The sequence below is a fragment of the Cantharellus anzutake genome (genome assembly GCF_015039405.1).
Source record: "Cantharellus anzutake strain C23 chromosome Unknown EI90scaffold_182, whole genome shotgun sequence".
NCBI classification, from domain to species: Eukaryota; Fungi; Basidiomycota; class Agaricomycetes; order Cantharellales; family Hydnaceae; genus Cantharellus; species Cantharellus anzutake.
This window is the reverse complement of record NW_024067132.1, coordinates 75,496-89,569: the sequence shown is the minus strand read 5'-3', so window position 1 is coordinate 89,569 and position 14,074 is coordinate 75,496. Positions and strand designations below refer to the sequence as shown.

At 53.4% G+C, this 14,074-nt stretch overlaps 2 protein-coding genes across 2 annotated transcripts; one reads left to right on the top strand and one right to left on the bottom strand.

Moving 5' to 3' along the window:
- Positions 1-69: 69 nt before the first annotated feature.
- On the bottom strand, positions 70-1,959 carry EI90DRAFT_3137193 (tRNA-splicing ligase; the record flags this gene model as incomplete). Its single annotated transcript, XM_039064835.1, has 4 exons — positions 70-380; positions 438-1,696; positions 1,752-1,792; positions 1,894-1,959. 4 exons carry the CDS (start codon positions 1,957-1,959, stop codon positions 70-72), a joined length of 1,677 nt encoding a protein of 558 aa, XP_038908102.1.
- A 911-nt stretch (positions 1,960-2,870) lies between these two features.
- On the top strand, positions 2,871-4,611 carry EI90DRAFT_649929 (uncharacterized protein). Its single transcript, XM_039067910.1, has 4 exons — positions 2,871-2,961; positions 3,017-3,329; positions 3,389-3,541; positions 3,598-4,611. The coding sequence occupies exons 2-4, from the start codon at positions 3,185-3,187 to the stop codon at positions 4,149-4,151; spliced, it is 852 nt and encodes a 283-aa protein (XP_038908101.1). The 5' UTR covers positions 2,871-2,961; positions 3,017-3,184; the 3' UTR covers positions 4,152-4,611.
- Positions 4,612-14,074: the final 9,463 nt, after the last annotated feature.

Genomic DNA, 14,074 nt, shown 5'->3' with positions numbered 1-14,074 from the left:
CTATGTTGTGACTTGTAGGGAGTATTTAATGACCAGGGTTTGTTTTTTTTTTCTAGCACTGTTGAGTCGTCATTTACGGACCTTGTAAGTCACCACTGGCGCCAACGTGGCTACAATTTTTACAATGCCTTCATCCGCCAAATCCTTCACGACACTCTCAATATCCTTGTAAGCTTCTGGAATCTCTTCAAACAGCAAATCTTTGTCTTCACATATGACCTTCCCGCCAAACCGGGTAGTCTCGAGGGAAGATGCATCGTGCCGTGACCGCTCTTGCGACTTCTTCCCTTTGGAAGGGCCAGGCGAGTATTTACGCGAGAAATCTGCGAGAGCTTTGGTTCGGGTGAGCTGGCGGCCCGCTCCGTGCGCCAGCGAGAATCCTGTCTAAGTCTAAGTGACTAGGATCAAGTGGACAGAAATGCAGCTTGAAAGCTAACCATTACGATGCTGCGGACCCGTGGGAAGTACAAGGAATGAGTATGCGCCACGGCTGCCTGGGATTATTACTGGGCCTCGATCACTTGGAGCAGCCCCTTTTCGGTGCACCCAAACATGGTTAGGTGCCAAGGGGCTCGTCGGATTGATATTTATACTTGTTGGAAACTCAGCAGGTGATATGATGGAAGGTGCCCAATCGGAATTTCGTTCGACATTGTTGTGCCAGATGTCCAGGACTTTCCGCCGTTTCAACTTGAAAGGAATGGATGACACACATTCCGAATCGGGGTCGATACCGCTTGTATGCGGGGGCAGAGGATTGTAAGTCTCATCGATGCGTTCGAGTATCCGGTGAGCAATCAAGTCTCGATTGCAACAAGCCCATCGGCAAGCATCATCATGCCGGGAAAGGTATGTGTCAAACTCCTCTGTCCCTTCCGCCAGAGGTGCACCTGTGTGAATTCCAGCAGAAGATAATGATGATTTAGTGGAGGCGAGGATACTTTGTCCCAGTCCTCGGGATCCGCTATGCACTAGCAAGAAGAGATTTGAAGTGAAATATTTGGTTTCAAGGGAAGACGGCACGTCTTTTCGATCACCCGGACGCAGTCGCTGTTCACGAAGACTAGAGGAAAGGGTAACGAATTCGTCGAAAGCGTCTTGATCCCAAATTTTTTCAACAACCTGAAGTTCAGCAAAGTGGTTCCCTCCTCCAATCGTTCCTAAACTCGAATTCCACGTTGAGTCGATGGATATCACCCCAGCCTCTCTTAACCACTCCTCGACAGTGCAGCCATTTCCTCCCTCCCAGGCACCTTCGATGTCCCTAATCTTGTTGGCAATCCAGCTTGGCTTTTCCCTGGCCTCACTTGCTGATATCCCAGTGACATACAGCCCCATTCCGCAGCCAATGTCGCCACCTATGAGCGCGGGTCTGATAGTTGAATGGTTTGTTATGACGATGGCGCCAATTGGGAACGTGGTTCCTGGGTGAAGATCTGGCATCCCGATAGTGGAGAGGACGCCTTGGAGCTTGGAGATCGCTTTGAGCTGTGCAATTGCGCTGGGATCTACATACGACTCATGGGCAAGTACGATGGCTTCTGATGGTATATCGGGTTGGTGCGACTCCGACGGATTAGTGGCAGGAAGCGATGAGGCCGATGGCGTCGATAGCGAGGCCAAGGCGGCAATTGGAGGTAGTGATTGGGCCGTCCCACCACCAACAAACGGCTCGCCTGATGATATTAGTATGGTACTTTTTGGAACGTCGTGGGTGAAATCTTGTGAGTACGAACGCCTAGACGACTCACCTGTCGGTGTCGAGGTCTAAGATGGACGACGATTCTGTTACCTGAGTCCCATCTGAGCGAAAGACTTTTGAGGGTTTTTTTATTCTCAGCTTTTTTTTCGCTGCATCTATGATGAAAGCCAGGGATCGCCAGAATTAGGCACAAGCACAACAGACCTGTTCTGTTGTTGGGAGTTCTGCACGATAGTGAGACGCTTTACTGAAGGCATAACTCAGACCCGTCGACGTGGATTGCTTGCCCTTCGATCTGACTCGTTTTCTGTGCTAGGGTCCGAGCAAAAGCAGGTACCCATTTACGGGGAAACAACTAAATATAAAATGGAGCGAGCAACTGTATTACGGGAGTGCCCTTTTGTATAACTATGTTCCTTAATGAATTTGAAAAAGATAGCTCCCGAGCGGCCTGTCAGGTACAGGACAATGATGCTTGCTCCTTCCAATGCACCACATCTAAGCACCTGTAGCTGAAGCTCAAATCCAGTAGTCCACATGACAACTTACGGAGACTCCAAACGCGTTTACTCCCTAGCCAGTGCGTCACAGCCTTCGTTCGTGTGTTTACATCCACCCTCATTCCGAAGCAGTCATTAAGGCCGGGGACGTCAAGAAAGCACCCCGAGCCCAGCGCTTTATGTCAGGCTCGTATTGTCGGGAAATAAACTTGATAAAACTGAGGCAAAACGGAACCCAACTTGGGGTCACACTTGTTCTCTGTAGGTTTTGCGATTAAGGGAGGTCTGGATAGTCCGCTAAAGTGCGTACCTTCAGGACAGCGGAGTTGTCTTCTGTTCTGTCCTTTCATCTCAAACACTCCCGCGAATGGTTCGGTCCCATCCTACTTGGTTCTGTGCACATCACAACGGAAAAGTTGCTAGATAGATGCAAAAATAACCAACGTGAGCTGGTTATCCTTAGTCTTGCCTCGTTGGGTGGTCTCATTTAAAACTGCTGCAGGGACTACCCTAACACTCCATGACGAACGGGGTCTAGAGGCAGGCTCGCTCATTGTTCAGTTGCTGGACACTACGAAGCGAGTTCCTCAACCCGCTATCGATTGCGCCGGCCAGGACCTACCTACGTCACTCGAGATTCCCGAGCAGGTTCGAGGTGCTACCGACTCAGCGGCTGCAGTTCGAGATCTAGGCAGCGCACTCAAACAAGTGGTCGACAAGACCAAGACTGTGGTGGATTTGGTCGATAAAACAGCCAAGGTATGCGTTGCTCTGCGGTAGCATATCTTTAGTTTGCGCTGACGCTGCTGAGTAGCTCCATCCTTACGCAAATATTGCTTGGCAGGTCTTGAGTTCGGCGTACCAAGTATGGATTCGTCATTATCATAGCGCAAACCCGTGCGCTGACAATTTCGAGCGGTTGTTTCAGGCTGTTCGAGGGCAGATAGAGAGAGACGACGCACTCTGCGGTCTTGTCGCGTCTATGGCTGACCTTTATTCGTTCGTCGATGCCGTTGATGAGCTAAAGAACAAAATTCAGCTCCTCGAAGCCAGCATTATCCGAATTTCTGTCCAAACGACGGAATGCGGAATTTTCATTAAGCAGTATGTGTCCCGTGGGCTCATAGGTAGGCCGCTCGTTGTCGGTTGTGTCGCTTAGTTCAGTGTGAACAATCAATGTGCCCAGGGCGACTCGCTCACCAAACATTCTCAAACACCTCCCAAACAATCTCGAACCTCTCGGGGGTGCTAACAAGGCTCAAGGAGGACCTTCATATGGGAGTAACATCTTACAGTGCATTCATCTCGGTCCAAATATCCAGGGGCGTGGAAAAACTTGGTGCGATGACTTCCACCTTCTGTGCACCGGACATTACTTACCTTCAGGGTTTGCAGTTGAAATCGAGGCATTGAAGCCTGCGACCATGGATGCGGGAGATCGAGATACATGCTTGCCTGGGACTCGAGTAGACATCTTGAAAAACCTCATCGATTCCCTGACAGATCCTAGCCTGCCTCCCGGTCATAATGTCATCTGGCTTCGTGGACCGGCTGGATCCGGCAAGAGTACCATACTCAACACGGTTGCTCAACACTTCTCAGAGCTGCGCCGACGTGGCGCTTTTCTGTTCTGGGACCGGAACGACCCTCTTAATGGTGAACCCCTTCGTGTGATACGTACTCTTGCCTTCCAGCTGGCTCGTTTCAATCCCACTTTTTCCGTGAAAATGGCCGAACAAATCGAAAAATTGCCCGACATTACTACATCCATCCTCGATATGCAATTCAAGCATCTTCTAGAGGCGCCTCTGGCCGAACTCGCAGCAGGGCTTGATTTAGGCCCTATTGTAATTGTCCTTGATGCCCTTGATGAGTGTGGTACTATGGAGACGAGGACAAAGCTCCTTCGCGCACTCTCTGAAGGCTTCCGAGTACCTTTCGGTTCCTGATAGCCAGCCGGGACGAACCCGACATTGGTGCTGCCCTGTCGCGTCTGGGTGTTGACGTGCGTGACGTGCCGATCGGGGATGAGTTGACATCATCTGACATCAAGCTCCTTTTCCAACAACGGCTTGCCTGCAGCGCTGATGCCTTCGTAGGCCATGGTTTGTCATCCAATTGGCCAGGAGACCCCGTAATACGGCAGCTTGTCGCTCTGTCCGGAGGTCTTTTCATTTGGGCATCTACAACCATTCGCTTCCTTGAATCCGGCTTTCCTGAAGAAAGGCTGAAAAAGGTGCTAAGTGCATCAGTACAGGCCCCATCTCATGCTGGGTTGGACAATTTGTATCGGGTCGCTCTTACTCATCCATTCGACTCATACGACGAAAACGAACTCAAAGCTGTACATTCCATCCTCGGTGCAATAGTAGTCGCTCGTGAGCAGCTAACAGATTGGCAGCTCAGTCAGCTACTAGGACTGGAGTTAGGTAAGGTCCAGGTGGTGCTCTCGCGGTTGCAATCGCTGTTGCAGGGTGGTCGCGGGCGTCCTGTTCAAGTCTTACATACATCCTTTACCGATTTTCTGTGCGACTCCAAACGGTGTCAAGATCCGCAATGGCACATAAACACACCTGTTCATCACCTTGATCTTGCATCTGGCTGTCTCCAGGTGATGAAACGAGATCTCAAATTTAACATCTGCGGGATCGAGACGTCCTATTACCGGAACAGGGAAATCGAGGGAATTCAACAGCGAATCGATCGGGCCATAACGCCTGCGCTGACGTATGCAAGCGAATACTGGGCAGACCATTTGGATTTTGGATCTATGTCAGAGCCAGGTCCGCATCCCCTTGTCGATGCGGTTATGAACTTCAATCGCCAGTTCCTGTACTGGATTGAGGTATTCAGTGTGAAGGACCGCATGTTTATGATACCCTCTATTCTAAGGAAGGCGGCTAGTTGGGCTAAGGTAGGCCACTTTTCTCGTGTGCAATGGGAACGAGTGATTGATTTACTTACATAGAATTACGAGCGGGGACTCGAAGAAATCATCTCAGAGGCATATACATTTGTGAACGTCTTCGGGTATCCAATCGGTCAGAGCGTGCCACACATCTATCTCTCAGCTTTGCCGTTTTCACCTTCTCAGTCTGCTGTTCTACAATGTATGCGCAATGCATTCCAGAATACTTTGTCTGTTCAATCAGGGCTTCCCAAGCGATGGCCTGTGATTCGTCAGACACTTAGAGGACACTCTGGCTTCGTCCTGTCACTCGCATTCTCTCCCGACAGCACCCGCATCATCTCAGGCTCTTTTGACAAGACAGTCCGGATTTGGGATGCTGTGTCAGGTGCACCAATCGGCGAGCCTCTGCGGGGGCACTTTGGTTGGGTCCACTCGGTTACATTCTCTCCCAATAGCACCTACATCATCTCAGGCTCTGAGGACAGGACGGTTCGAATTTGGGATACTGTGTCAGGTGTGCCAGTCGGCGAGCCTCTGCAAGGGCACTCTAGCTGGGTCCACTCGGTTGCATTCTCTCCCGATGGCACCCGCATCATCTCAGGTTCTTCCGATAACACAATTCGAATTTGGGATTCCGCATCAGGTGCTCCAATGGGCGAGCCTCTACAAGGGCACTCTGGTTGGGTCCAGTCAGTTGCATTCTCTCCCAATAGCACTCACATAATCTCAGGCTCTTCCGACAATACGGTTCAAATTTGGGATGCCGTGTCAGGTGCACCAATCGGCAAGCCACTGCGAGGGCACTCTGGTGCGGTCTGGTCGGTTGCATTTTCTCCTGACGGCACCCGCGTCGTCTCAGGCTCTGAAGACGAGACGGTTCGAATATGGGACGCTGTGTCAGGTGCACCAATCGGCGAGCCTCTGCAAGGGCACCCCGGTTGGGTCCACTCAGTTGCGTTCTCTCCCGATGGCACCTGCATCATCTCGAGCTCTTCTGACAAGACAGTTCAAATTTGGGACGCTGTGTCAGGTACACCAATTGGCGAGCCTCTGCAAGACTACTCTCGCTGGGTTCACTCGATGGCATTCTCGCCTGATGGCAACTACATCGTCTCAGGCTCTTCCGACGACAGCACCCGCATCCTCCCAGTCACCCCTGATAACACAGTTCGAATTTGGGATGTTGCATCAGGTGCGCCCATCGGCAAGCCTCTGCAGGGGCACACTGCTGCGATCCGGTCGGTTGCATTGTTTCCCGATGGCATTCGCATCGTCTCAAGCTCTGAAGACGAGACAATTCGAATTTGGAACGCCATGTCAGGTGCGACAATTGGCGAGCCTCTGCAAGGGCATTCCGGAAAGGTCTGGTCGGTTGCATTCTCTCCCAACGGCACCTGGATCATCTCGGGCTCATCCGACAAGACAATTCGAATTTGGGATGCAGTGTCAGGTGCACCAATCGGCAGGCCTCTGCAAGGGCACTCTCACACTGTCCGGTCGGTTGCATTCTCCCCTGATGGCACTCGCATCGTCTCGGGCTCTGGTGACAAGACAGTTCGGATTTGGAATGCCGTGTCAGGTGCACCAATCGGCGAGCCACTGCAAGGGCACTCTGCTGAAGTCTGCTCAGTTGCTGTCATGACCATGCATTCCGGCCCGTTAGCCGCCCATCCCGATGCTGCCCGAGCCTATTCCTGCTGTGCGAGCGCGAGCGCGAGCCCCGACCTCAGCCCTATCCTCCCTGAGGGCTCCCTGCTCACTCCCCCACTTGCCCCTAGGCTCCCCTACACTTGGCCGACTCCCCCACAGCCACACCGACCTCCCTGCCCCGAGTCCGCCTCTGGCACTGACCTAGCGTGACTCTGCGACATCGCCTACTCCACTACAATACCATTGCCGCTATCACGGCCCTACACCCCTTCGTTTATTTATCTGTTATTGTTTGTTTTGACCCTCGGTCATTGCCGGCCGCTGTGCGGCCAACCCCGCTCTTTGTTCCTATTTGCTTCCGGACCCTTCGGCCTTCGGCCCGGGTCCACTTCTATTCATTCTATCTTCATATATATATCCTGTATACTACATTATAGTACCTTAGCTCTAATATCGATGTGACCATGACCCCTAAGTCCTGACCCCAACAAGGCAACCCCAGTGAGTCTGAAATGAGGGCCAAGAGACAGCTAGGGGGCACAGCACTCCCTTTAGAGTTGCTGAGGCCAAATGCCCTACCCTTGGGCCTTGTTTGAGGCATCGCGGCCATTGCAGCCAATAGTGGCCCACATTGGTGTCAGGGGACGACTCCCGGGTCCCCATGACCCTCCCCTATGGTCCACAGCCTGACCTATGAACAGCCCTATCCAGGGCAACAACTCTACTGTGGGTAAGGAGATGAGAAGGAAGCTAACTTCTCATCTTCCCACAGTGGCCACAATATCAGCAAAACTTCCGGGGATACCCGGAAGTCACATGAAGGGGTAGAAACCGGGTCCGGAGCATGCGGTGCGCGGAGCGTGCGTGCATGTGGGAAGCGCAGCGGGTGGAAGCGGGTCCGGAAGCGGGTCCGGGTCCGGGCTAGTCAGGGTGTGTGCCCTGACAATTGGTGACCTTTGGTGCCGACCCCGGACCAGTGTCTAACAGTTGCATTCTCTCCCAACGGCACCTATATCACCTCAGGCTCCTTCGACAAGACAGTTCGGATTTGGGATGTCATGTCAGGTGCTCCAATCAGTGTTAGAGATGTGTCGCGGATTCAGATGACTCCGGAGTGGAATTGGAGACTTAGCATGGAGGGACCTTGGCCTCAGCGACTCAAGCGGAGCGCTGTGCCATTGCTGTTTGTCCATTTGGTCCTTAATTTCACAGTAGGCGAGCAGGAAGTCTCTAGGGGGGCATTTCAGGTCAATTTCGGACTGAGCCCAAAATGAGTATGTACAAGCGCCGATATATATAATGGAGGGGGCAAAAGCGCAAGGAAACAAAGGGGATCCGAATCGGAACGAAGATGTCTGAATGGGAACAAAGGGTAGACAGTGTCAGGGACAGCTCCGAAAGCGGCGAGGTCCCGGCGTGTGGGACTTGGTGGGACGGATAGCGGCTATGCGTAGCGGCGATCCTGTCGTGGGGTGAGCATCCCTGACCACTTAGTCTGAAGTGGAAATGTGAGTCATCATTAAAAGGGAAGGCTACACTACTTGCCTGAAGTGGAAATGTGAGAAGAAGGCTACTTCTTTGGTTCCCACTCCAGCTGTTATTATATACATGCGGGAATGATCACGTGGGGTGCACCACATCACCCTTGCACACAGCCACGGCTCTCTGGGTGCTTCCACAGAAGATCCCGAGAGGGCCCGCTGTGGGTGCAAGGCGAGTGCGGCGGCGGTGGCGGCGGTATAGGGATGTAAGATACAGGAGGGGAGATGGGCGTGTGCGCCGGTGATACATTGAGCAGCGGGAAAAGGTGGTCCTTGTAAGAGAAAGAGAGAAAGAGAGAAAGAAAGAAGGGAGGAAAGGAGAACAGGAGAAAGGAAGAGGGAGAGGAGGGAGAGGCGGTGCAGAGCGGGGATCGGGTGGGGCGTGTTGGGGCGTGCCCTGACAGACAGAAGCGGAGCAGTACCGAAGGTCATAAGGCAGGACCTGTGATACGTCCGAAAGGAGGTAGGGGGGGCGAGGCCCAGAGGGGCAGGAGGATGAGGAGAAGTGGGGATGATGACTAACTGGCTAGATGTCAGGGCACGCTGCCGCCGCCGCCGCCACCTCCTTTTCCTTTTGTCTCATTCCCTCATTCTCTCTTCTTTCCTTCTTCTCTTTTTCTATCTTTATACAGACGACCTCTCTTTCTTTCCTACCCTTGTAGCACGGATGCATCCGACGCTGAGCACCCCGTAGGGGCGCCGCAACGCCGGATGCGCCGCACACTTCTACTTGTACTTCCCCTCCAACACTCGGGATCGACCACGGAACCACCCACGGTAACCCGGCTTCGTCCGAGGGTGATGTGGCAACCCCACGTGACCCATTCACACATGTATATAAACTAAGCCGAAGCAGGACCGAAGAAGTAACCTTCTTCTCATTTCCCGCTTCAGGCAAGTACCCTAGTTTAGTCTGGCTTCCCACCCTAATAACAATACATTTCCCGCTTCAGCCTAAGAAGCCACACAGGGATGTAAGCCTGAGTAAGGGCTATCCACTATACAGTCTCACCGCCCCGCCGCCATCTGGGCTGCTAGCACCGAGCGTTACGCCGCTACCTCTGCCTTCCTCGAGCCGTCCCTGACACTAGAATGGGAAGAAGCAGCAGTCCAAATAGGGATGAGGGGAAAACGCGAGAGATACATTACAAGCGGCGAAAGTGCCGAAGGCGATCTGCGAAGCTCGGAGGTTGCGGAGCTTACGGAGGTTATGGAGGCAGGGTTGAAAGTCCGAGGAATATTGGCAATGGTGTTTATGTAGTATGAGGTCACCAATGCAATGGACTAAGACCGAGGTGGAGTCAAAGTCCGAGGTAGGGACTATGATGGAGGCTCGGAGCAAAGGTATGAGCGGTGCCCGAGTACAAAGTACGGGACAGCGGTGGAAGGTCGTAACTTGGTGGGAGGTTGGTGGAAGAGTACCAGAGGGAGGAGAGAGGAGAAAGGGAAGAGAGAAGGAGTGGCAGAAAGGAGAGTTGTCAGGTCCGAAGGTGAGTATCGGAGCAGATGGGGGAAGTGTAGGAGGGTGATGGAAGGGTGGAGGTGTTGTGAAGGAGGAGCGGAGGAGTAGGAGGAGGAGTAGTACGAGGGTGGTGAGAGGGGTGGTGTTCGGTCCGAGGTGAGTATTGGAACGGACGGAGATAGGGGAGGAGGAGTGGAGGTGGCATTGGAGGTAAGAGGAGGTGTGTTGCCAGGACCGAAGGTGAGTATCGGAACGGACAGCAGTAGGGTAAGACTCCGGAGGTGGGGAAGGAGGAGGTCCAGAAGTCGGGTCGGGATCGGGTATGCATGGATATGACAATCAGCAATCTTCTGCAAGGGCACTCTGCTGGGGTCTGTTCAGTTGCATTCTCTCCCAATAGCGCCTACATCATCTCAGGCTCCTTTGACAAGACAGTTTGAATCTGGGATGTCATTTCAGGTATACTGATTGGCGAGTGTCTGCAAGGTCACTCCAACACAGTCTGGTCGGTTGCATTTTCTCCCGATTGCACCCGCATTGCCTCGGGCTCCCAAGACAAGACAATCTGAATTTGGGACGCTGCATCAATCAGTGAGCCCTTGCAAGGGCACTTGGCCCCATTGACTGTGCTCTCCCCTGATGGCACCCACATCACCTCAGCCTTGCCCGATAAGATGATTCAATTGTCATGGCCTTTGGCAGGGGCAGCTGACAGTATATCTCAATCATCGCGCTCTTCTCTCACCCTGTCTGACTCCATTCCGGAGAATGCCAATGTGTGTAATGGGGTGCCGATGTTTTCTGATGGCTCATTGCTTCGTAGTGATGGTTGGATGACTACAACAAACAGGCTACTTCTCTTTTGGGTCCTGCCAGAGCATTGCCTTGGCCTATTCCGGCCCAGTACTCTCATGGCTATAGGAGTTCAGCCAATCCGACTGAACATGCAGCATTTTGTTCATGGTTCGCAATGGACAGTGTCACACTTAAATTTGTGATTTGTACATTGTGGTATGTAACTTTATGGTATCTCCAACTAATTTTCAAGCTTCCCAATCGGTATTTTGAGGAAAACCTGTCAAGATGCGATACTATGCTATTGGAAAGAGAGATTGACTCTGCCCCTGTAGTTGCATCATAATGCCTAAACAAATAAAGTGTCTTAATAGGCTTCAACAGAAATGCAGCACCAACAGGCAAATACTGAAGAAAGCCATCAGATCGACCCAGAATTCACGTGTGTTAGGTTTTTTTAAATAAAAAGTTGTGGCGACCATGTCATAAGAAATGAATCTCATTCTGTTTCATAAAAGAGCCTCGCTCTCACACATTGGATTCCTTTCATGCTACAGGTAGATGCGCAGCATGGTGTCTCAATGTACGCAGCAAGCTTGTGTCCATGCATGCTGGGGCACCTGCTCAAGAACATGTCTTGTGTCCTGGCTATGGAGGAATATGAGCTAGCATATCTAATTATTCCCACTTGAGTAGGGGACAGGGACATGCACAATCCATTCTGTACTGCTGCCTAGATTGAACAATCTTGGGGAATGTCATGGCTGTGCATTCCGGCCCATTAGCTGCCCATCCCGATGCCGCCTGAGCCTGTTCCTGCTGCATGAGCATGAGTGCAAGCCCCAACCTCACTCCTATCCTCCCTGCTCACCCTCCCTGCTTGCCCTAGGCTCTTCTGCACTTGGCCGACTTCCCCACAGCCACACTGACCTCCCTGCCCTGAGTCCGCCTCTGGCACCGCACCTAATGTGACTCCGCGACATTGCTTACTCTGCCTGCTTGGCCCCCACCAGGCTACTACCATCCCTGCACCCGACTCCAGCCCAACTCCGAGTCCGGTGCCGCTACCATTGCCATCACCGCTATCACGGCCTATAGCAGCCTGCAAGGGTGATGTCAGGGACAGCTCCGAAAGCAGCGAGGTCCTGGCACGAGGGACTTGATGGGACAGGTGTCGGCTATGTGTAGCGGTGGTCCCATCGCGGGGTGAGCATCCCCGACCACTTAGGCTGAAGTGGGAAGTTGAGAAGAAGGCTGCTTCTTCTGTTCCCACCCCAGGCGCTATTATATACATGCAGTTAGGGTCACATGGAGGAAGCCACGTCATCTCCGTGCACAGCTGCACCTCCCCGGGTGTCTCTGTGGGAGATCCCGGAGGTAGCCACTCGGTAGGCAGGAGTGTGCACGGTGCGTGTGTGTCAGGGGATGGACCCCGGGTCCCCATGACCCCTCTCTCTATAGCCCACAGCCCTGTGTGTAAACAGCCTATCCTAAGGCATAACCTACTGTGGGTAAGAAAGTGAGAAGAAGGTTAACTTCTCACTTTCCCACAGTGGCCCCAATATGGCGAAAGCTTCCGGGGATACCCGGAAGTCACATGAGGTGGGATCCGGGGTCGGATCATGCGGCATGCAGAGCGTGTGGCGCAGGAAGTGCATGGGAAGTGGAGCGGGTCCGGATGCGGGTCCGGGTCCGGGCTAAGTCAGGGTATGTGCCCTGACAGTGTGGCGATCAGGGGAATGGGGTTAGGTATGTAGTGGTACATGGAGAAAAGGGAAATCGACTGTAGAATAGAAATAGAGAGAAAGGGGAAAAGTGAGGGAGGAGGGATGGGGGGTGATAGCGGGGGAAGCGGACCAGGGCAGTACGGCGCAGGGTGCGGCACGGGGTCAGGCGGGTGTGCCCTGACAGGTGACCCTCGATGCCGACCCCAGACCCATGTCTAACAGGGAAGCACAGAGGATGTGGGGCAGTACAGGAGTGGTAGGGGTAGTGGCATAGCCCCCAGCACTAGCAGCCCAGGTGGCAGCAGAGTAACGGGAATGTATGGCAAGTGGCCCTCACTCAGGCTTGTGTCCCTGTCTGGCTTCTTAGGCTGAAGCAGTAATGGTTGTTATTAGAATGAAAGGCTAAACTAAACTAAGCTAGACTAAGGTACTTGCCTGAAGCAGTAATGAGAAGAAGGCTACTTCTTCGGTTCTGCTTTAGCTTGGTTTATATACAGGCAGGAATGGGTCACATGGGGGTGCCATGTCAGCCTGGGCAGAGCCGGGCTATTGCAGGTGGCTCTGCAGGTAATCCTGAGTGTTAGAGGAGAGAGGTACAAGTGTGTCAGGGCACACCTGCCTGACCCTGCGCCGCACCCCGCACCGTACTGCCCTACTCCGCTTTCCCCACTATCACCCCCATCCCTCCTTCCTCACTTTCCCCTCTTCTCTCTATTTCTATTCTACGGTCGACTTCCCTTTTCTCCATGTACCACATTGTCAGGGCCCACCCGGCCACACCACACCCGCTCCCCGCTGTCTATCCCCCTCCCCCCTCCTTCCTCCCTCTCCTCCCCTTTCTTTTCCCTCTTCTTTCCCCTTTCTTTATTTCATTCTTCTCATCTTCCTCTTCCTGTTTATTTCTTTCTATCTACACGGACCACCTTCCTTTGTATCGATGTACTATTGACCCGTCCGGCCCACACACCCCGGACGGCTTCCCACTGTGCCCAGCATGCGCGCATGTAGTGGACGCTCTTGGGATCCCCCACGGGGACACCCGGATGCCTGCGGCTGCCTCCGAGGATGACGTGGCACCTGTCATGTGACTCAAGCCGCATGTACATAAATGTACCTGAAGTGGGAACCGAAGAAGTAACCTTCTTCTCACATTCTCCACTTCAGGTAAGTAGTATAGTTTTCCCCTTTAATAATAATAACACATTCTCCACTTCAGTCTGAGTGGCCAGGGACCACTGTCCCGGATCGGGCCCGCCAGTACGCACGCCCGCTCCACACCCCGCGACGGCCTCAGTGCCGGATATTACCCCCGGGCCCTCTCGACCCCGGACGCGTCCCTGACAGCAGAAGAAGGTTTTAACCTTATTTCCCCCGCCTCCCCCACCTCCCCAGCCATGGTGTCAGAAGAACAGTATGACGACCTGCTGGCCTGCTTCCAGGAGCTCCAAGCCATTGTGGAGAGCCAAACCCGCAACCACCCCCCACCCGCACCTGCACCCGCATCCGCCCCTGCACCTGCGCCTGTACCCACACTCGCGCCCAGACCCAAACCACCGAAGGTCGCTGCCCCCGCTCCCTTCTCGGGAGCCAGTGAAGACCTCGATCGTTTCAAAGCCGAGTGCGGGATCTACTTCCACGTCCGCACAGCCGAGTTCCCTACCGAACTATCCCAGATCCTCTTCGTCCTCTCCTACATGAAGGGAGGACCCGCAGGGGTGTGGGCGACACAACGGACGATCACCCTGCTGACAGCCACCTCCCCCACCATAACCATGGACGAGTTCAA

Coding starts and splice junctions, on each gene's coding strand:
- EI90DRAFT_649929 (XM_039067910.1), top strand. CDS start 3,185: ATGGCTGACCTTTATTCGTTCGTCGATGCCGTTGATGAGCTAAAGAAC. Junction 3,330..3,388: donor TGTGTCCCGTGGGCTCATAG/GTAGGCCGCTCG, acceptor CAATGTGCCCAG/GGCGACTCGCTCACCAAACA. Junction 3,542..3,597: donor CAGGGGCGTGGAAAAACTTG/GTGCGATGACTT, acceptor CAGGGTTTGCAG/TTGAAATCGAGGCATTGAAG.